The sequence below is a fragment of the Homalodisca vitripennis genome, chromosome 7 (assembly GCF_021130785.1).
Source record: "Homalodisca vitripennis isolate AUS2020 chromosome 7, UT_GWSS_2.1, whole genome shotgun sequence".
Lineage (NCBI taxonomy): Eukaryota > Metazoa > Arthropoda > Insecta > Hemiptera > Cicadellidae > Homalodisca > Homalodisca vitripennis.
In genome coordinates this window covers 137,795,004-137,818,383 of record NC_060213.1, presented here as the reverse complement: position 1 = coordinate 137,818,383, position 23,380 = coordinate 137,795,004, and the positions used below count along the sequence as shown (strand labels likewise).

Genomic DNA, 23,380 nt, shown 5'->3' with positions numbered 1-23,380 from the left:
GATATAAAAAGCGTTTTAAAACAGTTACTGATCAATTTTTATCTCAATTGTTTTTATTAAAAGGGGTGAAAAAATACAGATTTAAATTAATTTTTAGTCAATTTATAATTTGTCTCTTCTTTATTTCAGCCCAGTATTTTTTCATCTTTTCCGAGCATAATTTTTTTCATGTCTGCCTGTTTCCTCAACTGTAGTGTAGAATGTTTGTCTTCTAATACTTTGAGTTTCTCTGTCTTGTGTTTTAATTGTTCTATTGTAATTTATAACTCTTTTGTCTTCATTTAGTTCCATAATCCATCTAATTTTGCTTTAAGATTACAGATTACGAAAGACTTATAAAATCTGTTACTAGGAGAATGCTGATAAACGGTAATAAACGTGCATTTTCTTTTCCAGTCATCGGTTGCGACGGAGGACCCGCTGGAAGAGGAGGAGGAGGATGTGGAAGAGAAGGAGGAGAAGGGACGAAGGAAGGGGCGGCGAAGCGGGAAGAAAGGGAACAGCAAAAAGAGCACTCCGGTGTCCACCACCAAGGTCCCCACACTGAAGATCAAGCTGGGCAAACGGAAACAGGCCAGTTCAGTTAGTATTGGTGTTGTGATGTGGTTAGCTGCTTCTTCTCTAGTCGTATCCTGTATATTACACACGTTACATTGCTTCCGGGTGCCGGCACACAGTGGTAAAAGATAACTCTTTAAACTGGTGGGTTTTTCGTCAGTAAGTGTGCCCTCAAAAGTGAATTTTTTTTTAATTTTCGGTTTTGTTTTTTTAAGTGATTTGGGTTTACTATTATAGTAGATGTGTTATGAAAATCACTCAATTAAACGTTTTAGAATTTTGTTTATTATACAGAAATTAATCTAATTATGCAAAAAAGTTATTATATTAACAAAATATGAAAATAAAATAAAATCTTCAGCATTTTCTCATAAACATACTAAGGTACAGGTTAGTAACAGTACAGAAGTCTCCTCATAAATCTTTGATGGTATAAAAGGCGCGAAAACGGTCTAACACATAAAGCAGAACGGTGCAATCCCGGCACATCGTATCCCACCGACGCTGGTTTATATGAACATATGGCATGCTCTCTTTGGCTTGTCCTTCTTACCTGTAGCAAGGATAGTGGCGGAAAAATTCCAAGCAGTAAGTCTCAGTGGAACATCTTAGCCAAAAACTTGTCTGTAAGTCTTTCTTGCACCATTTTACGCAATCAGTAATTACACAAACGGCCACGTTTATTTACTCACTTGGATTACTTGGAACAACTGATTGAATACCGTCATATGGCCTGAATACTGTCAATTGGGCCTGAAAGAAATAAATAAAAGAACAACTGCATTCTAGTGGGAATGACAAAAACTACTTGAAACTGTTTGTTATTTATTCCGCTAGATCGCATTCGTATTCAAGCGAGAGATTATTCATAGCAAAACATTATGAAAACTGTTTAGTATCATAGCGCTTCCCGCACGGCTATCGGGATTACTGCAGGGCACTTCCGAATGTGTTGCGGAATTACTAGTCAAAGGGTTAAATACTGATTGTGGAAGTTAAAATACGTTTCCCCTGATCTCAATTCTTGTTATGTAATCTGAACTGATAACCGTCACATTTATAACATTCAAAGCACCTTGTACTAGTATTGCAGAGTCAAATTTTGCCAATATATAATTGTTATTCTTCGAGTTTTTTTTTTTTGAGGTCGTTATGTAATAAAGAAATGTGTTTCTTGGATTTGTTGTAACACGTAGAAGTTTATAAGTTGCTGAAGTGTGGTAACACTTTGCAGACAGCCAAAAATTGGCAAAATACGTCACGTTTTGTAAGCTTGGGATAAATTACATGTTGTAAAAACACTTTCTTATGCCATATTTTTATGTTAAAACTTAGTATGTGATGGTAAATTTGCACCAAATCATTTGTTTGACGGTTTTATGAAAAAAATTACATTCGACTGCAGTGTTGCCAACACACAGAACAAGATTTCTTTTAAAATAATCATTTGATTTCTAAAGTTTTATATTTATGTTTTCCTAAATTACCTCTGGTTTTAAACATATCATAAATTGATGTGGTGTTTTGCTCTGATTTTGTGAATATATATACAACAAAGCAAGCTCAATCATGGCATCGGAGATATAACTAATTCGATCCAGAAGTGATACACGTGCAAAGCCTAAAATAAAAACCATACGCAATTTCGCTCAACATCTGAAGCTCACAATCATTAGACTGTAATAATGTACCTAAAATATGCCTATTTTCGTTTTAAAATTACATTGAGCGCCATCATTTATTACATTGTATATGCGCTAATGAATTTGACTTTTTGACTCCTGTCCACGCTGGGCTAATATAGTTAAATTGTATACAAACATCATAGAATATTGGAGAAAAATTCCAGTTATTTCACAGGTGCATATTGAGACTGTTTTAATTTTTAAGTCTTAACCCTTTTAACCCCAGCTATTTTTCCATGGACTTGCCAGAAAGCCCAAGAGGCGATAATGGACCGTAGTGCAGAGTTGAGGGAAAATACATCTAGTTTTTTTTATTTTTAAAGATAATTTTGAGCTTTTTGTTTTAAATTGTTCACAAATAAGTGTTCTTTTAGATGTAATAGTTAAAAAGTACTTTTACAGAATGATTTGTTTTTTTTATATATATATATATATATATATAAATTTTTTTATTTTTTTATAATTTTTATAGTTTGGACATACATAAAGGGCATGTAAAGTAGCCCCTGAAAAATGAAACAATTTTGTTGTACACATATTTCGTACTACACACACAAAATTTGAAGAACTTACCTTGATAAATGCAGGAGATATATATATCCAATTCATTGTATTGCTGCATAAGCACTTCTTCATATATTTCCACATACATGTCAGTAAAAGTATACAGATTTTTGTGTTATTGTTTTTGCACTTTTGAAATAATAACACAAACTAATTGTAACAATTGTAATTGTTTGTAACACTAAAACTTGTTTAATTTTTCAAAACAGAAAAAGAAATAATATAATATTTACAATATATACATTTTATATAAACAACTATTTTGCGTGACCTAACATTTGTGTTGCCCAATACAGACAGCATGGACACCTTTCTGTTTATTTGTTTATTATTTCAGGTTTATTTATTATAATGTCCTCATGTTTCCTTTTTTTTACTTTTTCAATTGACTTAGCAGTTCCCTTTGTTGAAAGTAAAATTACAGGCTTTTTCTGGCTCTTCTTTTCATGATAGGCAAGCAACAATAGGTTGTTACTTCTCATATATCTTTTTCCCCCTACCTGAAATTGTTCCTTTATTGGTTCTGGAAGCTCCTTCCTATTCTTTCTGACAGTTCCAGTCAACAATGTACTTTTGCTGTATAAATATTCAGCTAATGGAATGGTAACAAAAAAGTTATCAACAAAAAGATGGTATCCCTTGTTCAAATAGCTTCCAGTTTTCAATAAATTTACCACAACTTTGTAAGCAAGCCCATGTTCTGTCCTACCATCAGTGTCTGATGTTCCTTTGTAGCAATCAAATGCAAGGCAATACTTGGTCACAGAGCATCCATAATTTTATGCCCCACTTGTGGTGATGCTTATTGGGTAGGTACTGTAACATTTGTGTGTGGCATTTTGTACCAATCAAACTCTCGTCGATTGAAATTTCTCTATGGGGGGTGTAATATGTCCGAAATAATCTATTGGCATGTTCCATCACAGGAAGAAACTTTCCACAGGGGTCATAATTAGGTTCACCAGGTTTTGGAAGTGTATTATTATCTGTGACATGAAAAAACTGTAGCAATGTCTCAAAACGATTCCTACTGAACATATTTCGAAACCAAGGAGTGTTTTGGGATAAACTAGTATTCCAGTAGCTACGAATTGTTGGTTTTTTTTATTAAATTCATGTTAAAAAGAACAGCTAGAAATCCTTTCATCTCTGCCAAAGTAACTGGTCTCCAGGATTGTGCATTTGCATGGGGTGATAAACTTACATGGGACCTCAAATACTCTGTAGTATACTGGTTTGTCATGGTTACTAATGTGGTCAAAAAGTTAACTGTGAAAAACAGATTGAAGTAAGCTATAGGTTTGGCATCAGACGGGGGTGCATGTCTTGGGCCTGATAGTTCATTATAAACAATGTTGTTTACATATTGAGTGTCACTCAATTCATCAGTCAATGACCAACTTCTGATATTTTCAATAACATCATCACTAGGCCTAACATTTAGGTTTTGGGCTTGTTGTGTGTTGGACCTCTTCATTGCATGGAATATCAATATTTATGTCACTATTTACAACAGTATTCCTAGGCCTACCTCTACGACGAACTCTAGGCCTACTTTGACCTGTTGATGTTGAAGGCATGTTTATTTCATTCTCGTCTTCTGAGGAAGATATTGATTCGAGATATGTGGGGATAAAATCAGGATCTTCGTCAGTATCATCTTCAAAAATAACCGTTTCTTCATTTTCAGAAGACCATTCATCATTTGAGGTTTGAATGTTGTCCACAAAACTATCACTCAGTTCATTGTCTTCAAAAACTGCACCTTCACCACTAATAATATTGTTTATCAAAGTGTTTTCACTCACTGGTGACTTTTCTCTACGACGTTTACTCATGTTTTTACTAATAATACAATAAATCACACGAAAAACAACCGCTTTCAATCACGCAAACTAATTGAGGTTATAACTCAGCATACAACAACAAATGCAACTGAAGTCGTCTGACGGCTGACATCGACTAATAAACTACGCTCAACGACGACGAAATACAATGCCAATTGGATGTTTATTGTTTTTTCATGTAGCCCGTTTCTTCACCGACCATTATATCGAAACTGATGGCATTTGGACATATTATTAGCCAGCTACATTAAATTCTCGAGACGTCCGGTATATCGGACGTTGGGCATTTTAGCTAGACCACCTCTGTCCGATATATCGGACGCAGGGGCTAAAAGGGTTAAAATAGATCATGAGCTTGGAGTATCTTTCAGTGACTATCATTTATCTCAGAAGGGTAATAACGACGTTCAAAAGAAATATGCCTCCTATGTCCCAATTTTTCTGTAGGAAATCGTGTGCGAAGCCGTGGGTAACTGCTAGTAGATTTATACAGCTACACTTAGTGGACATTCTAAAACAGCTGCAAGTAAACAAAACAAAGCTCTTTTAACACTTTTACATAGTTTACTTCTATGCATGTCTGTAAAAACACTGAAAAAACAAAGAAGTGTTTTATTGTTGTGTGTGTTAATAGAATTTTTATTTTGGAGAACTTATAATAATAATATAGAACAACTTTTAAAGAAATTGCTAAAGAAATAGTTCACTATTAGACTAAAAATTAGGTTGAAGTGTAATATGCCAAAAATCTTATGTGGTTCTTGAAACTATGGATATGCCTCAAAGTAAGTTTAATTTATTTTAAAGGTGGTTAATATATTTCAGTTATTTTTTTTAACTTGTGTTTTGTGATTTTTTTGTATCAGTTTTTATTCACAATATACATACTATACAGAACATTTGAATTCTAGAAGTAGTCTTTCCTTATTCAAAATAAATATTCTATTTCTATTTCTTCTGTAAAAAGTGTACAGTATGCATGCATGTGTGTTGTAGTTTATTTTTGCATGTGTTTTATCACAGTGAAATAATTTACAGTAGCTTATACTGCTGATGAATAAGTATGGAATTTATAATTCTTACAGACACATTTCTACTCTAATCTTTCAATATATTGTAATACATTTTTTGTCTTGAGAAATAGACAAAATGCTGGAAAACCCTTAAAAACATTTAAAACCTTTAATACAAAAATTGAGGCATTAGTTGCAAAATGCAAGCACTTTTTATTTAGAACATAAAATCAAACTGAGAGGATAATCAAATTTAGGTATAATAATTACAAAATTATATATAATTATTGTACAGTCAGTTATTTGTGGAGTATATGAATACTAACTTTTCAATAACATCAAAATAAAATTGTAATATGTTAAAAAAAATGTTTTTGTTGTGTAGTTAATGCTAATCATCAATAATATTCTAGACTCAATCTAAATATTAAAGGCCTTTTTCGGATTGCACTTAATCTAACAGCATATCAATGAAACCAGTTTTGTGGTTTTAAGTTTAATTCTGAATTACTTATAATTGATATTTATGCAACTTTATGTTAATTCCAACTTCGGTTTGTCCCAAAAATTACTGAATTATTATTTATTTGTTCTTAAATAAATTTTTTATTTAAAATTTAGGATTATATGTAATTAAACAATAACTATAAACTAAGCGATTTCAGATTGTTTTGGTTGCTGTAATTATAAGAATTAAATTATTAACATTGAGGTTGAAACTCCTTTTATGGATATCTTTCATAATAAATATTACGTCTACGAAGCAAATTTTTGAAATGCCAGAGCCAGGGAATAAATTAAACTAGTCAGAGTGGGCAGGGTCATGACGTACCCAAGTACTTTTTCCTTCCTTCCGTCTGTTCCACAGAGGTAGCCTACCTCTGCTGAGATTTGTAAATACAGTACCTGGAGCCGAAGACCTTTCAGTGTAAAGAGGGCCCAGCTGTCGTAAGGATTTAATGCCTTTTCCGATGCTGATGAGTCTGTAAGGTGCTATGGATGTGTAATGTCACAGGACGAGGAGGGTGACGAGAGCTACGTTGGCACCGACAGAGACTCGGACGCAGAGTTCGAGCAGATGCTGCAAGAGGCGGAGGAGGCCAGCGTGAAGGATGCGGCGTCGGACGAGACTCCGGTCGGTGAGGAGGGGGCGGCAGAGGCTCCTAAGAAGAAGGCTAAAACAAAAATCGGCAACAAATCCAAAAAGAAGAAGAAAACGAAGACAACGTCAAAGTTTCCCAGTGGCGAAGGCCAAGACGGCTACGAGGCAAGTTGTGATGTTCGTGTTCCTTTGGTTGATCACAATTTCTTTATTCTTAGTAAAATGTAGCTGTTTATTAACCCTAGGACTGGCAACTAATTTACCTCTACCAGGACACTTCCAGGTTTTGCATGAGTATTTTATAAAAAATATAAGAAATACTAAAAGTTATTTGATTATGCATTGTCATACATAATCTTTTTTTATAGAAGTCTGTATTTTCACTATGTATACTTTTATAAGTTAAAAATTGTTTCTTTTTTTAATTTTAAACTTTTTTATATATTTTTTTGTTTTAGGAGGTGTGACCATACCAACAGTATTGGTACATTTTTTACTAAACCAAAATATAAAAATTATTTATACATTTCTTTGGTTTCAGGAAATATATTGTTTGATGGACTAATTTAAAAAATATTAATTTTTTATATTGATAAAACTTGCTATTGAGCATTTTTATGAGAATAGCATTACCCTGGTAACATACTATACTACAACAATAATACTTTTCTTACATGAAACAGTATTGTATCACACCAAGAGTTAGCAATAACAAGTACAAGTATAAAGTTATGTAGCAGAACTCGTATTTATGAATCCGGAAAGCATACATTTTCTTACATGTCAAACTTTATATCTTCAAAGTTAGAAGCAAAGTTAGTTTTCTCCTCATTTTGGTCTAAATAGTTTCTGTCCATTTTTAAGGCATATAAGTTGATAAAATTTAACATATAAAATAAATCAAACTTGCTAAAATACAAATTTGATACTCCTAACCCAAGCCTACATAGGTTACGAAACTTGCATTATTTTGAAACAAAACACTAATTTTTTGTTTCATTACATCAATCCCTTTAAAGAGAAATACTTTTCATGATATTTTTATACCATTTGACTAAATAATAACTTCAAATAATACTACATACTTGCAACAAAGAAATATAAACAAACAAACTAACCAATACGTAAACAACAGCAAAGAAATGATAAGAATGAAAATTAAATATGATATTCTTCTTCTCTCTGACTAGTATCAAAGATAAAACAGTATCGAACTTCATACTAATCAATACATTGATTTGTCCGCTATCGAATGTTACCATTACTTTCTTCGATATCGAAAATATCCTCTACACCTGTACCAGACCTACTTCATTATGTTTGAGAACTTTCACTTCATTAATGTAGTACTATAACATAACTGTTTAATAATATTAATCACGAATTTATTAAACACAAACGCCAACCAAGCATTACAGTTACTTTTTAAGGTGACTTTTCGAGGCGGTGTATTACCAGTCGTCACCAGTACCTCGGTTAATACAAATAATGTTTTAATCATTTTAAAAGTGTTTAACTTAAATCGCATTCCTTAAGATACTAGTTATAATTTTAGTAATAGGTAGCTCCTAGAACTCCTCTTCAATGTAGTCACACTATGGCACTTATACTTCCAATATATACAATTATTTTGCTAATAATAATAAAATTTGATTTCTCTATGTGATTACACTCTCTAGAATTGCATCTGTATTATCCCATTACGATGTGGGTGAGAAGTCTTTTATCACTATAAGGCCTGCTTGCATTCTTCTCACCTTGAAAAATTCAGTCAACCCCTTTGGAACATATGGAGCATACGTTACTTTATATTCTGTAACTATTTCGTATAGGATAGATCTTAAAATTTTTGGGCAAAATTTGTTGTTATGATTTGTCAGTCAAAATCAGATCGGTTTTTCCAAATGTTTTCTTAAACTCCTAAATAACAAGTATTATATACCTACCCCATTCTTCACTATTGGTTCTTCTTGACTCAAAATTTTTCATTTCTCTATAAATATGGTTTAGTTGCTTATAAACTTGCTCACATTGAGGTAGAAGCTGGGTATGGGGAAGGGAGATCGGTGCAATTAATCTCTCTGTAGTCTTTCTGCCTAGATATTTCTAGTATGTTTTAAAATTTAGATGTATTTTTTATATATAGATCACATTCCTCAGAGTTTGCAATAGAAGAATTTATTTTTACTAGAATCCCTCACATATCCTCACATTAAGAATTACAGATGGGTTTGTTCTGTTGCAGACTGATCACCAAGACTATTGTGAGGTGTGTCAGCAAGGCGGGGAGATTATACTCTGTGACACCTGTCCCCGGGGCCTACCATCTGGTCTGTCTGGACCCTGAGCTGGAGGACACGCCGGAGGGCAAGTGGTCCTGCCCCCACTGTGAGACCGAGGGCACTCAGGAGCAGGATGATGATGAACACCAGGAGTTCTGCCGGTAAGTGTGATACTAACAGTTCTGAAGTCTTGGTCAGCTTCACTCCACTTGACTCTCTATGTCTTTGCAGGTTTGATCACATTATTAACCCTTCCTACGCCGTAGACGGATATATTAGAATGGTAGATTTTGACCAAAATGCCAAATACAGTAAGTTATATCCGATATTAAGGATGATGTCTCTTGCAGAGTATTTTGTTCACAAAAGGTATTCAAAATGCCCGGTGCATGCTCCCTGCTTATTGCGGTTGCCAAGGAAGTATTTATAAAGACCTTCACCCAGCGGCAGGGGGAGGGGAGCGCCCTTTGTCACACTCTGACCACCTGCTCGTCAGTTCTGCGTCTCCTACAGAGCCATAACCAAACATATCCGTTGCGTGTATTACTGCTTTTTTGGCTATCATGAGTGCGGCGTCTACTACATATCTCGTTATTATTGTTCATCATGTGGGAGTGTTGTTATTAGTTTGAAATATGTATCTTGTTTTATAGTAAAAATGTAGTTGAACTTTTCAGTTTAACACTGTTTAAATTTTTCCGCTTTTACCTTTTATAATTTAGTTATAATACAAGTTAATTAGAACTTTAAGAAAAAAAAATGTTTACTTGTCTTGGCGTTATAGGAAAAAAATGGACTTATTAGTGGTGTGCAAAGGGTTAAATAACCCAGCACACACTCTTCATGCCACCACCACGACAACACACCTCTCAACAAGATTGCCTCTTTTTCTCTCTAACTTCCTCTCTTTTACGTCACTCTTCACTTGCATTCTCGACCAGCTGGCCACAGCTTGTCATAGTATCGCTTCGCCAGGCCAGGAACTATATCCTCCAGTGGTCTATAGGGATATGGAAGATGATAAGATTTATCAGATAAAAGGGGGCCACATCGGTCCACTCTAATTATTGTCAACTCAGACTGCCTATAGGTAGCCCACAACTTCAGTTATCAATCTAGAACCATAATCTTCTATACTTTCAATATTTTAAAGAAGTTATTTGGGTTTGCTCATTAACATAAATAATGATTGATGTTGTGATGACCGACTGGTGTTAACAGGGTGTGCAAGGATGGAGGAGAGCTACTCTGTTGTGACTCGTGCCCCGCAGCGTACCACACCCACTGCCTCAACCCCCCTCTCACTGATATCCCCGACGGAGATTGGAAGTGTCCCAGGTGTTCGGTGAGTCTGACACTTAGAGTACTGCAAGTGTAGTTTGTATGTCTCTCTGGATGGATTCCTCGCAAAATAATTCATCTAAATTGCAGATTTTTAAATAGCCAACTATTGTAGTTTGATCATAATCCAATTCTTTATGTAGAATTCGAAATTGCTAAAAATAAGAAAAGTTATCAAATTAATGTATAATAATGTTTGTGCCAACATTGGAAAGAAAACAAATGCATGTTATAGGAAAAAATAATTAAGAGTACAATAGTTCACCACCTTTGAAACACCCTTGTACAAAGAGACTTCGTGTAAAAATTAATTTGATTATTTGACTAATAAAAAAGTTCTACATTGATTTATACCTTATAGTTTTAAAGTGAAATGTCAAGTAATATTTTTGTAAAAATATCTGAATTACATTTTTAGTATTTGTATAAACTAAATTTTAGTCCTCTTCACTTTACATCAGCTGTTCAGACTGGTTGAAACTGGATGGCTAATACAATGGTTGGGGTGTCAGGTGGTCAATTACAACAATTATATGACTAAGTGATGTCAGAAATTAATGGAACTGTACATATATAAACATTGGTAACTTTTTTATTTAACAGTTTTTGCAGTATTTGAGTTTTTAACATTTTTTATGCATGTTTTTTTGTTAATCAAAATTGTCCTGAAGGAATACTTGAATAATATGAAGGAAATGTGGAATGGATAACAATAAAATAATTAAACATACATAAATGTAATAAAATGTAAATAATCTGTTTGTAACAAATGAAAAAGCTTTTGTCTATAAAACTGTTTGTGGGAAAGAGCTCTGGGCGTATGATGAATAACTGGTATTTTCCCAGGCCAAACCGCTGAAAGGAAAGGCCCAGAAGATCCTGACCTGGAGGTGGGTGAATGTCCCAGACAACAAGGCGACGGAGGAGGCCAGTTCTAGTACTACCAGTAAGAAGAAGCGGCCAACTCGCACCAGAGAGTACTTCGTCAAGTGGTACGAGAAGTCGTACTGGCATTGTGACTGGGTGTCGGAAATTCAGGTACGCACTTTCGTCACTATCTTATCAAGTTTGGGTCAAAAATATTAAACAATAATTTTTACTGATTCAAAATTCACCATTTCTATTTAAAACAACCAAATTCTTTTCGACCCAAACTTTTATACATATATCAATATTTATTTAATTCAATTGTAACTTTACGAATCTTTTATTAAGCTTTACTCAGCTGATAATTGTTTTAAATTGTAAAATATTTATACTATTTTGATTTGTTGATTCACACCTGACGATAGCATCTTTGATGTTGAAAGGCTTTGTGTAAAAATATAAAAATTATTGGATAATTATGAGTTTTCTTTTATAAAATAATAGAAAACAATTTGTTTATATTTAAATTTGCATAAATATAAACATAATACTGCGTAAAGGATGTAGGAAATTCTTGGAAACATTTTATGGCAGGTGTGGTTGTATTTGGTGCTTCCCAATTGCCCTCTCTCGATTCTGTGCTAGTTACTTTATTGTAAAATTCAATCAATCATACATTCTAGAAGCTCTTTTTAAAAATTCTTAATTAATTTGAAAACAAACACTCCAACAATACACCTTTTATTTGTGTGAGGCCTTTGGTATTCAAGGAACACATGGTTGTGGATCTGATGATGTGTTCCTTGAACATGAAAAATTAAAAGGTGTATTGTTGGAGTGTTTGTTTTCAAATTAATTCAGTCACTCAGTGACTCAACAAACCTACATTTTTAAGTACTGGTACCTTACATTTTTTACTGTACATAGCGTTTGAAACAGACTTTTCACAGTCTTGTGCTAGCCGAGACATCAGCACTAGTGGTGTTGTCAGGTGACACCATGCCTCATACTGATCCAATATTTATGATTAAGTTCTAGAAGTACAGAATTACATAGCATTTATTATTGTTTAAGTAATATTGTAATTGCCAAATATAACCAAATTTTATAAATTCTAAGTAACTCCTACCACATCACTATCAGTGCCGATGACAGTTGATTCGTGGCACTGTTTGGTGAGGTAGCATTACCGCATATTATCAGAATTAAAAAAGTTCACTGAAAATATCTGCCGTTCATACTGAGCGAAACGTCTGAAAAACTGGTGGAAATCAGTCAGCTGAGATTTATTGCTGTTCATTGAGCCAGAAACAATTAAAAACTACGAAGGTTTCTAATAAATAGAAACCAAAGACAGTTAGGTAATCTTAGAAGCCTAAATAAAAGTAATTTTTAAATTACTATAAAAAACAAACGTTTGTATTATTGTGCCTGAGAGAGTTCTGTACACAATTCTGTGTAAAGTGAGACACAAATATGGTGCACAGATGGAGGTGTTCCACCCGCTGATGATCCGCAGCTACACACGCAAGTACGACATGGACGAGCCGCCCAAGCTGGAGGAGCCCCTGGACGAGATGGACAACAGGATGAAGAGGATCAGGGACTTCAGCATCAACGAGCAAAGCCTGGAAGAGAAATACTACAGGTACACAACTGTACACTAACTCCCTGTAGTAGCTAAGTGTTGTGAGACCATCTGTTCATATTTTTTTTAAATTTTATCTTAACTGCAACCAGTGATGCTAATGTATAAATGATGCATACAATTTACTCAAAAAACACACAAAATAATTTACTATATAATCAGAATTTTGCGATTCTGCAAAAACTTTGCAAATATGTATATTAGAGAAGAATTATCTTGTGTAAAGACACAACTTGTAGTTTATATTAGTTGGAACACACTGGAAAAAACCAATATATACATTTAGTTCAGAATTATATGCAAATTTTTGAAAAAGATAGTTTTTTAAGTAACTAAAAGAAATTTGTATGTTAAACTTTTCCTACTTAATCTCCTTGATGTGTATAAAAATAAATCCAATATCTACATTGTACATTCCTCTAGAATTTTACACTAATGTATTTTGGAAAATGTATCATTTATATGACAAAAATTCAACAATATATTAAAGTTTATATGTTCCTAAAGTTAAAAAATTGGAGCTCAGCAGAGAAATCAAGAAACTCAAGAAAATCGTGTAATATTAAGCTACACAACAAAAGTTTATAATTAATTTTGTAAGTAAGCTATAATTTTTTTTAGTGTTTAGAGGTGAAAGTTTGTAAATAATCAGAGATTAGAAATGTCTGTATAGTCTTGAGCTTGTATAACTTAAGAAGCAGATTAACCAGAAGTTGATAACCTGTTCACTACAAGCTCAAACATGAATTTGGAGAGTTTTAGAGTGTACAGTTGTATAACTGTTGCGCTAAAGGCCTTTCCGTACATTCTCCCTGTAGATCCAATATTGTACGAGGAATTCAAAAATGAAGAGTGGAAATTATTGTATTAATATGTTACAGGTATGGAGTGAAGCCCGAGTGGCTGATAGCACATCGGATCATCAATCACCGCACAATGAGGGACGGCACGACTCTGTACCTGGTGAAGTGGCGAGACCTGTCGTACGACCAGGCCACCTGGGAGGAGGAGAACGATGAGGTCCCCGGTCTGAAACCTGCCATCGAGTATTACCATGTGAGTGTATCTGTGTGAAGAAGAATGGTGAAGGACATAAGAATAGAATTTATGCTCTCTCTTTTTTTGAGGGCTCCTGTTCTCTGATGTCCTTGGGGCTGAGGAGATATGCTTCCAGAAATCTTTTCTGAATTTTTGATATGGCAGGACAATGTAACCAAATATGCTCCGCTGATTCCTCCTCTTCTCCGCAGAGTCTACATTTGTCAGTCTGGCTAAGGCCCACCCTCAAAAGATGTTTCCTTAGGGGGCCATGTCCTGTCAGCAATCCTAATATTAGTCTTATATCCTCCTTACTCTGATCTAGAAGAGCTGCCCACCCTTTAGCATAAGGAGAGATAAACATTTTAGATTGTCTTAGACCTGAGGCTCTACTGCAATTAATGTTTCTTATCCTCTTTTCCCAATTCAAATTCAATCCGTGCTCATTATTCTCGGTGAGTCGTGCCATACTTTGACAGAGCTCTTCTGCGTCCGTAATGGTTTGCTTTGAACTCCACAGATAGCTGTACCAATCACACGTCTCTTTGCTACAATCTGTAGATTTTGTAAAATATTTCCGTTTTGTTAGATGGCCAAGCTGGCATAAACAACAAATAACGGATGGTTTACTCCATATGATACGTGTTTTTGTTGTTAGTGTCAGTAAACTTGGTTGGTGATGGCTTACATGACAGAAAAAAGGTTGTTTTATGAACTATTTTAATTGTTTTCATACAAATATTTATTACAGAGAGTGATAAATTGAAGGAGAAATATAATCGTGTAACATGTGAACAGGTTGAAGACTTTGATCATTATAAATCGGAAGAAGAATGGCTAGCTCCTGACATAGGCCAACAACTGCCGGTGTAATCACAGATGAATTTATTGTGGATTTTTTCAATTCAGATTTGTTAATAATTAGATAATTATTTAATTATAATGACAATGTCAGGTAACTTATAAAGAGTTTACAGAGAAGACATTACTTTGTGAGTACAGATTTTTAATTTTGGAACACCCTGTACATAGATATTGATGAACATATTTGCAACGAACTTCCCATGGGCGATTATGAAGACAGCATTTTGTTTTACGTCAGTACACCAAACTGTTGTCCTGCTATACATACTGCACGGATGGTCTGCCTCATCTGGTATAATCGGGCAGTTATTTTTGTTTAAAATAGCATTTTACTACAGTATTCCTGATATTATTATGAAGTTTTACGCTTTTCAAATACCTAAAATCATATAACAGGACAATACACAGTGATTTGGGTAGAAGCAAATTATTTCTATAGTGGTAAACATAAAAACTAAATTGTTATTCTTTAAAATGCGTAACACTAGGATTTGTCAAATTAGTTTTAAAATTCAATCTTAAAGTTTGGTTTGTGTCGACAGGACCTGCGTGCTGCCAACAACTTTGAAGGCACTCGCAAGAAGAAGGGGAAAGGGAAGAAAACGAAAGCGAGAGAAATCGCAGATGAGGAGCTAGACCCAAGACTGCCGTAAGTATCCCGATCATTCTATTTGTAAATGTAGTGACTTCCTTCGGTTGGATGGTTTGAATATTTTATGATTGTTTCGTATTGTCCAGACGAAGGTATACACCACCGCCAGACAAACCCATCACGGATCTGAAGAAGAAGTACGACAAACAGCCGGACTTCATAGAACAGACCGGCATGATGCTGCATCCCTACCAGCTGGAGGGTCTGAACTGGCTGCGGTACTCGTGGGGACAGGGCACGGACACTATTCTGGCCGACGAGATGGGTCTGGGCAAGACCATACAGACAATTACATTCCTCTATTCCCTCTATAAGGAGGGCCACTGCAAGGGTCCATTCTTGGTACGTTTATGTTCTCAGTTACTACTCTCAAGTTGTCTAAATCTTTCGATAATCCAAGACTGTACAGCATAACAATGGTCGAAGATCACCATGGCTAGAATATTATCCAATTACAGTTAGATTTAATTACATCAAAATACTCACAGACCTCTCGTATAGACAGTTTTCGACTAGGAAGCTCCTAACTGCGGACTGAAATTTATTGTACAGCTATTTCTTGACATTATTTAGTACAAAATTGTACATTTTTATACCCATATATTTAAAACTGTTTTGTGTACTAGTATACATACATCTTTTCGTGTTTAAACTATTTTATATCTTGTGTTAAAGCTGTGAATACTGGTTGAGTCATTAAATTTATTAATATTTTCTTTAATATGTTGAGAAGACTTACGGTGATGGCAATAAAATTACAAATGAAACATGCGATTTAAGTGTTATATGAGTGTTAATACTTGATTACTGAATACTTATAAATGAGTCTTTTGAGTTTGTTATTCAAATTGAAAACAACTTTATTCGTAATATGTGTACAATTACATTTAGAATAAAACAAATGAAGAATGGCTCCAATCAAGTTTTATTTTAATTTATTCTAAATTTACATGAATTCCTCAAATTAGTACAAATCCCTTTATCTGTTAAAATGTCTTTTAAATAGTAAATGATCTTTTATGTTAAGTGAATTCCTTGGGATTTTATTTTTTAATTTAATGTCTGTCAAGCTTGACTTCTTAAAATGAAATTCCAATGAGTGTTTATGTACTGGCAATTGGTTTCTATTTTTGGTACTGTCTTGTGATGATCCTAATTGAGGTAATTTATGAACATATGATCCAACTATCATTACTGTTTATGTAATCTTTGTGTTAAAATTCAGGTCCTTTAAATTCATGATTATTTAAATTGCATTTTTGTCAAAGATCCAGAATGCTTAGCAGAATTTTTATTACTAGTGCCCCATACAACACAACACCAAATATTATTGGAGAATGTTTGTGGGCATAATAAATAATTTTTAGTCTTTCAATTGAGCAATTTGGGCATAGATTTGAGATCAAACAAACCTGAAGAGATGATTTATTGTAAAGCCAAGTTGTGTTCGTTATAAATTAATTAACCGTATTTGTATTGTTTCTGTCCCATTTCATATATTTATGTATGGTTAACTCAAAGATTAATCGATTTGATTACAAGTAGTGTGTGTGTTTTTTTTTAATTAATTAATTTTTTTATGAAACAATTTTATTTTATTGTAATATTTTTTGTATTCAACAAAAATAGTTACAATTCCAAAATTTGTCTATGTTATGTCTAGAAGCTATTTAGCATGCTGAATCATTTATGATAATTGAACCTTTGATTTATTAAATTTGACAGGTGAGTGCACCACTCTCAACAATCATCAACTGGGAACGAGAGTTTGAGACGTGGGCACCTGACTTCTACTGTATCACGTACGTGGGTGACAAGGATTCACGAGCTGTGATACGTGAACACGAGTTATCATTCGACGAGAGTGCCAACCGTGGAGGCCGCGCGGGACGCATGCGGACCAACAATCTCAAGTTCCACGTGCTGCTCACATCCTACGAGCTGATCTCCATAGACGTCACCTGCCTGGGCTCCATAGAATGGGCGGTTCTGGTCGTGGACGAGGCGCACAGGCTTAAGAGCAACCAGTCCAAGGTACTATAACTGACCTGTAGCCTTGCATGAAGCTTCCATTTCTATTACGGCAACATCGAGTTTGATGACTCTGTGGAATTTGGCTGAGCGTTAGTGAGCATATTTACGTTTGTCTTATTGGCAACCATGATGGCAACGACAAATTTCAAAATAAATAAATTTCAAATAAACTAAGTACAATCATATGATATTTTAACCCTTCACCCACCACTAATAAATTCATTAACTTTCATAATACCAAGACAAGTAAAAAAAAAAATTTTCTTTTTAGTTTAAAGCTAATTTGTATTATAGCTCAATAAATTATAAAAGTTAAAGCAAAAAACGAAGTATAAAACAGGCCATTTTATTTAAAATTGTGTATTTATTGATAAAAAAAAAATAAAAAAGTACTACCTATTTATTAAAGCGTTTTTTTTTTTTTTTTTTTTTTTCAAATAAATTTTAATTTTATTGTAAAATGTAATCAAACTGAAAAAGTCTATATATTTTACTTTAAAAAAGATAATTATTTGAAACTAATCACAACACTACCACACGATGAAGAATAATAACGAGATACGTAGTAGACGCCCGCTCGTGACAACCAAGAAAGCAGTAATACATGTTACGGATATGTTTGGTTATGGCTCTGTTGGAGACGCAGAACTGACAAGTAGGTGGTCAGAGTTAGGGCTTAGCAGTAGATATTAAATAGTATAATGTAGTATTCGAGAGTTTGTAAACGTTTGAACTTCATTAGCACTTTGATTAAGACATGCAGGGTCAAAGCTGAAGTGGTAGATTAGAGCTGAAGACTGTACAAGTTATTAGAACTAAAAAAATTGGCCCCAATTCGCTACCTTCCTCTTTTGTGCACACTAGAGTCCTAGCCATTCCTGAAGCTGGATGTTTGTCACAGTTTTTTCCGTATCCTGGCATCGTACAACATCGCTTACAAGCTGTTGCTGACTGGTACACCACTCCAGAACAACTTGGAGGAGCTTTTCCATCTGCTCAACTTCCTGACGCCAGAGAAGTTCAACGACTTGGCCGTCTTCCAAAACGAGTTTGCGGACATCTCCAAGGAGGAGCAGGTCAAGAGGCTGCATGAGATGTTGGGGCCGCACATGCTGCGGCGTCTCAAGGCCGACGTGCTCAAGGTAGGTTACAGCCTATTAGTAAACACTACGAAAAGTTTCATAAATAGACAATCATTTGGAGCTAGAAATTGCAGAAAGATCTGGTAATAATTAATTATAGTCAATATTATCTACTCACACTATAAACTCTGAAACCATAATATATGGATAAATTGTCATGTGATAATAGCCTAATTAGTTGCAGTGCATTAGATAGACACTTACTGGTACCTTTTAGTAGTTTTAGCATTTCTATACCAATGGATATCAAATGAAACGGGCTAAAAGTATATATTCCTCTCAAATTTTAACAAATTCAAAACTCCACATTTTGAATATAGGAACAAGTTCATTATTTTTCTCAAAACTAGAGCTTTGTATAGATGATTAATATGCAAAATGTCAGATTGATTTACAAAAAGTTTTTGTTCCACTAAGACTTAAAACGTCTTGATTCCTGATAATCCCTGATGGTTTAATGAAAATTTTTCGTTTTAGGATTAAGTTCTTTTTTTAAACTGTAAAAGTTCATTTCTGAAATAGAGATATGCTCCTTTCCGATCTGACCTAGGATACAAGAGCTATCCAGAAAGTATGTTACGTTTCGCTCTGTAGCCGCTAGGGGTGGGACTATCACGGCCATTTTGATGTCAGGGCATTCCTCCGTTCAGTGGCTATCCAGCAGTGCTAGTGAGAGGTTACTGTTGCTCCTTGTTGTTTTATACAATAGCAGTTTAAAAAGTGTGACTCAATTGAAATTCTCGTGAGTTGAGAAGTGCGATCGGTAATACAATTTTTGTTGGCTAAGCACAACAAACCAATTGAGATTTATCGCCAACTCTGTGAAGTTTATGGGATTACTGAAGGTGGAGTGCATCAGTGGTGCATTAGGTTTTCAAAATGGCCGAACTAATGTGCATCATGACGGATGAAGCGGACAGCCAAGCATTGTGACCAATGAAATTGTCTCTAAAGTCGATGAGAAGATTAAAGAAGACCACTGGTTAAAAATAAAAGAACTCTCACTTAGTTTCTTCAAATTTCAAGCAGTTACACATAATTTTGGTTACTATAGATTTTTGCAAGATGGATATCGACCACACACTGTAAATCGGGTTCGACAAGTCTTGGATGCTTTTAAGAGGGAGGTTTTTCCACATCCACCTTACAGTCCGGACCTTTCAAAACTAGATCACCGCTATGATAAGTGCCTAAATTTGTATGAAAAGTAGTATTTTAGTGTCACTTTCAAATGTATATAATACAAGTTTTCTTGTACTCTGTTTCTTCTTTATATCAAAATGTAATCTACTTTCAGGATAGCCTTTGTATTACACTTATTAGTATAAAAATGATGGAATATTATTATAGTGCCAAAGATGTCTAGTTTAGGAACTATAATAAACGTTTTTCATCAATATAATGAAATATTAGGTTGATTAATATTAAAGTTTATGTACAGGGGAGAAATTATTTCATAAATTTCTATAATACAAATTCTTTATTGGTAGTATAAACACCTTTTTGTTTAAGGTTGATATTTTACAATAAAATCCTGTTTTTTCACAGAACATGCCGACCAAGTCGGAGTTCATCGTGCGTGTGGAACTGTCGCCGATGCAGAAGAAGTACTACAAGTATATCCTGACAAGGAACTTTGAGGCTCTGAACCCGAAGGGAGGTGGACAACAGGTTTCGTTGCTCAACATCATGATGGACCTGAAGAAATGCTGTAACCACCCCTACCTATTTCCGGCAGCCAGTCAGGAGGCGGCGGTAGGGCCCAACGGCACGTGGGATCTGCAGTCCCTCATCAAGGCATCGGGCAAGCTGGTGCTGCTGTCAAAGATGCTGAGGAAACTGCAAGAGTCAGGCCACAGGTGGGTCCAGGCCTCATTGACATATTGTTATTTGATATTGGCTGAGCTTTAGCGAAGCTTATCACTCGTGGGGCCTGAAAAATTCATTTCTGTTCGTATGTCCGCACGATACTCACAAAACGAATTGACGATTCATTTCTATATGAGAAACACTTATTTTGATGATAGTGCATGTCACTCCATGGGATTTGGCTGAATATCAGCAAATATTCTCATATTGGTCTTATGGGTAAACATGATGTCAATGATAAAATAGCAGAATAAATGAATTTGTAAACATACTCAGTACACGCATTAGAGATTCAAACATCTGATATATTAACACATGTAGTCTAACTTTGCCCACACATACATAATTTTATAGTGACTTGGTGTGTGGAATTCATTATTAAACAGTAATATGAAACCCAATTTAAAGATCAAAAATATAAATGTAATGTTTATCAAAATACAACACAAAAGAATTTACATGTAAATTTTGTATGAAACTTCAATTTTGCAATAGTTCCAATAAAAAAGCTTTTTGAAATAAGGAGATTTGGAAACTCAGAATGAATGAAAACTACTACAGAACAGTGGTTTGGCAGATCGGGTGGAAACTTTTTTGTTATAAAGGCATGATTAACTATCAAATTTGTGAACCATGGGTAGACAACCAAATGATTATTGTTTGAAAATAAACACGTGTTTTATATTTTCCAGTTAGAGACGATTTACCACTCTTGTATGTTTTCATAGTTAAATTATCAAATTCATATAAATTATCTTCACTAGTTAGATATATCGATAGAATAGAACATCATTCCCTTTACCCAATGTAAATTAATTTAAATCCAAGATTCTACAGTATTTCAGAAGGTGGCTTTTGCCATTTGTAGACACAAATGATAACACCGTGAAAATGCGTGTTTCAGAGTGCTCATCTTCTCCCAGATGACCAAGATGTTGGACATCCTGGAGGATTACCTGGAAGGAGAAGGCTACAAGTACGAGAGAATAGACGGCACAATCACCGGGTCTCTGAGACAAGAGGCTATCGACAGGTTCAATGCCCCCGGCGCACAGCAGTTCGTCTTCCTGCTGTCAACAAGGTAACACATTCTCAGACGGGTCTTACGCATCGTACAAATTTGATTGTGTCCTGCCATAGTGTTACGCAACTCACCGGTAATTACGTTGCAGGGCCGGAGGTTTGGGTATCAACTTGGCAACAGCCGACACAGTCATCATCTACGACTCGGACTGGAACCCCCACAACGACATCCAGGCATTCTCTCGTGCCCACAGAATCGGTCAAGCCAACAAGGTATGTCAGATCAACACATTGATTGTAATATACGATATCAGATAGTCAGGATGTTATCACTAGTGTTGTCTTGAAGTAGGTTAGAATAAAAACATACCAAACCACATCACGATGTCAGTGTACCGTTTCTTATGAATCTGTTAATATAAACAAACAGTTCAGAAATTGACTTAATCGATCTAATTATTTTTTATTGGCTCAAAAATGTGCGTAGACAATATAATGAGTTTATTTGTGTGCAGGTGATGATCTACCGATTCGTGACCCGCAACTCGGTGGAGGAGAGAGTGACACAGGTGGCGAAACGCAAGATGATGTTGACTCATCTGGTGGTGAGGCCTGGAATGGGGGGCAAGCAGGCAAACTTCACCAAACAGGAACTGGACGATATCCTCCGGTTCGGTACTGAAGAACTCTTCAAAGAGGAAGAGGTGAGTGATATGAAACCTTGTAAATACTAGTTCTTCAAATTCAATTTGTTGAATCATTTGAGATTGAGTCTGACAACAATAATATTTTTCCAGGGTAAAGAAGACGAGGCCATCCATTACGATGACAAAGCTGTCGAGGAACTGCTTGACAGGTCCAAGATGGGTATTGAACAGAAAGAGAACTGGTCCAATGAATATTTGTCCTCGTTCAAGGTGGCCAGCTACGTCACCAAGGAAGAAGATGAGGTATGAATCCTCTACGAAACTCGTAAGAAGATGTTTTAGGCATAAACAAAATTACGCAGTGTGTTTTTACATATTATGGTTAACTGATGAAAATTTCTCGTGGTGCAGGAAGAAGAAATGGGGACGGAGGTTATCAAACAAGAGGCGGAGAACACAGATCCTGCGTATTGGGTGAAACTGCTGAGGCATCACTACGAACAGCAACAAGAGGACATCAGCAGGACTCTGGGCAAGGGCAAGCGAGTCCGCAAACAGGTGAGCATCACAGTGATTCTGGAACATCTCATCAAGCTGTACTTTCAGTTAAAATAATTACTGGTGTAAAATAACGTGAAAGTAAACTTACGTCTTCCTCACTTTTCAGGTGAACTACACAGACGGCGGAGTCGTGGAGAGAGAGAATGTCGAGGGCTCATGGCAGGAGAACTTATCTGACTACAACTCGGACTTCTCTGCACCCTCTGGTCAGTTAATTACAATTTTGAATGGAGTATTTTACGTCACTGAATGAAACGACAATTATGTTTATTCCATTGAATATTCACTATTACTGTGTAAAGATGTATTGGTTTCACTTTTTTGTTCTGGTTTTAAATTTTGGTTCTCAATTCTTAACTTTCGTTACTAAGGAAGGAATGTATGCTTTAATATATTTTTAAGTGAATGTTTTATAAGCATACACTCGTATTAAATTTATATCAAAAGTTAAATGATTATGTAAGAATTTGATATTTTAATTCTAAAACTAACTTTAATTTTAAAATATAAACTCCAAATCTGTCATATTATGTGATTAATCCTCTACGCAAAATGCATGATTACATCAAATGATGTGATTAAGGTTTAAAGTATACAATAAAGATCTTTTTAAATTGTCGATTCTTGCCATTGTCTATTCTTT

The 23,380-nt window shown here is 34.9% G+C and overlaps 1 protein-coding gene across 1 annotated transcript in view; it reads left to right on the top strand.

Moving 5' to 3' along the window:
* Nucleotides 1-23,380, top strand: part of LOC124366404 (chromodomain-helicase-DNA-binding protein Mi-2 homolog) — a 136,131-nt gene that overhangs the window by 61,001 nt on the left and 51,750 nt on the right. The window contains 19 exon segments of the mRNA XM_046822929.1: nt 397-582; nt 6,683-6,934; nt 9,015-9,086; nt 9,088-9,212; nt 10,273-10,396; nt 11,239-11,430; nt 12,747-12,907; nt 13,789-13,963; nt 15,352-15,458; nt 15,548-15,803; nt 17,187-17,495; nt 18,398-18,637; nt 20,186-20,496; nt 21,411-21,587; nt 21,679-21,802; nt 22,045-22,233; nt 22,327-22,479; nt 22,588-22,734; nt 22,844-22,943. Coding sequence (XP_046678885.1) covers nt 397-582; nt 6,683-6,934; nt 9,015-9,086; nt 9,088-9,212; nt 10,273-10,396; nt 11,239-11,430; nt 12,747-12,907; nt 13,789-13,963; nt 15,352-15,458; nt 15,548-15,803; nt 17,187-17,495; nt 18,398-18,637; nt 20,186-20,496; nt 21,411-21,587; nt 21,679-21,802; nt 22,045-22,233; nt 22,327-22,479; nt 22,588-22,734; nt 22,844-22,943 — 3,400 coding nt within the window.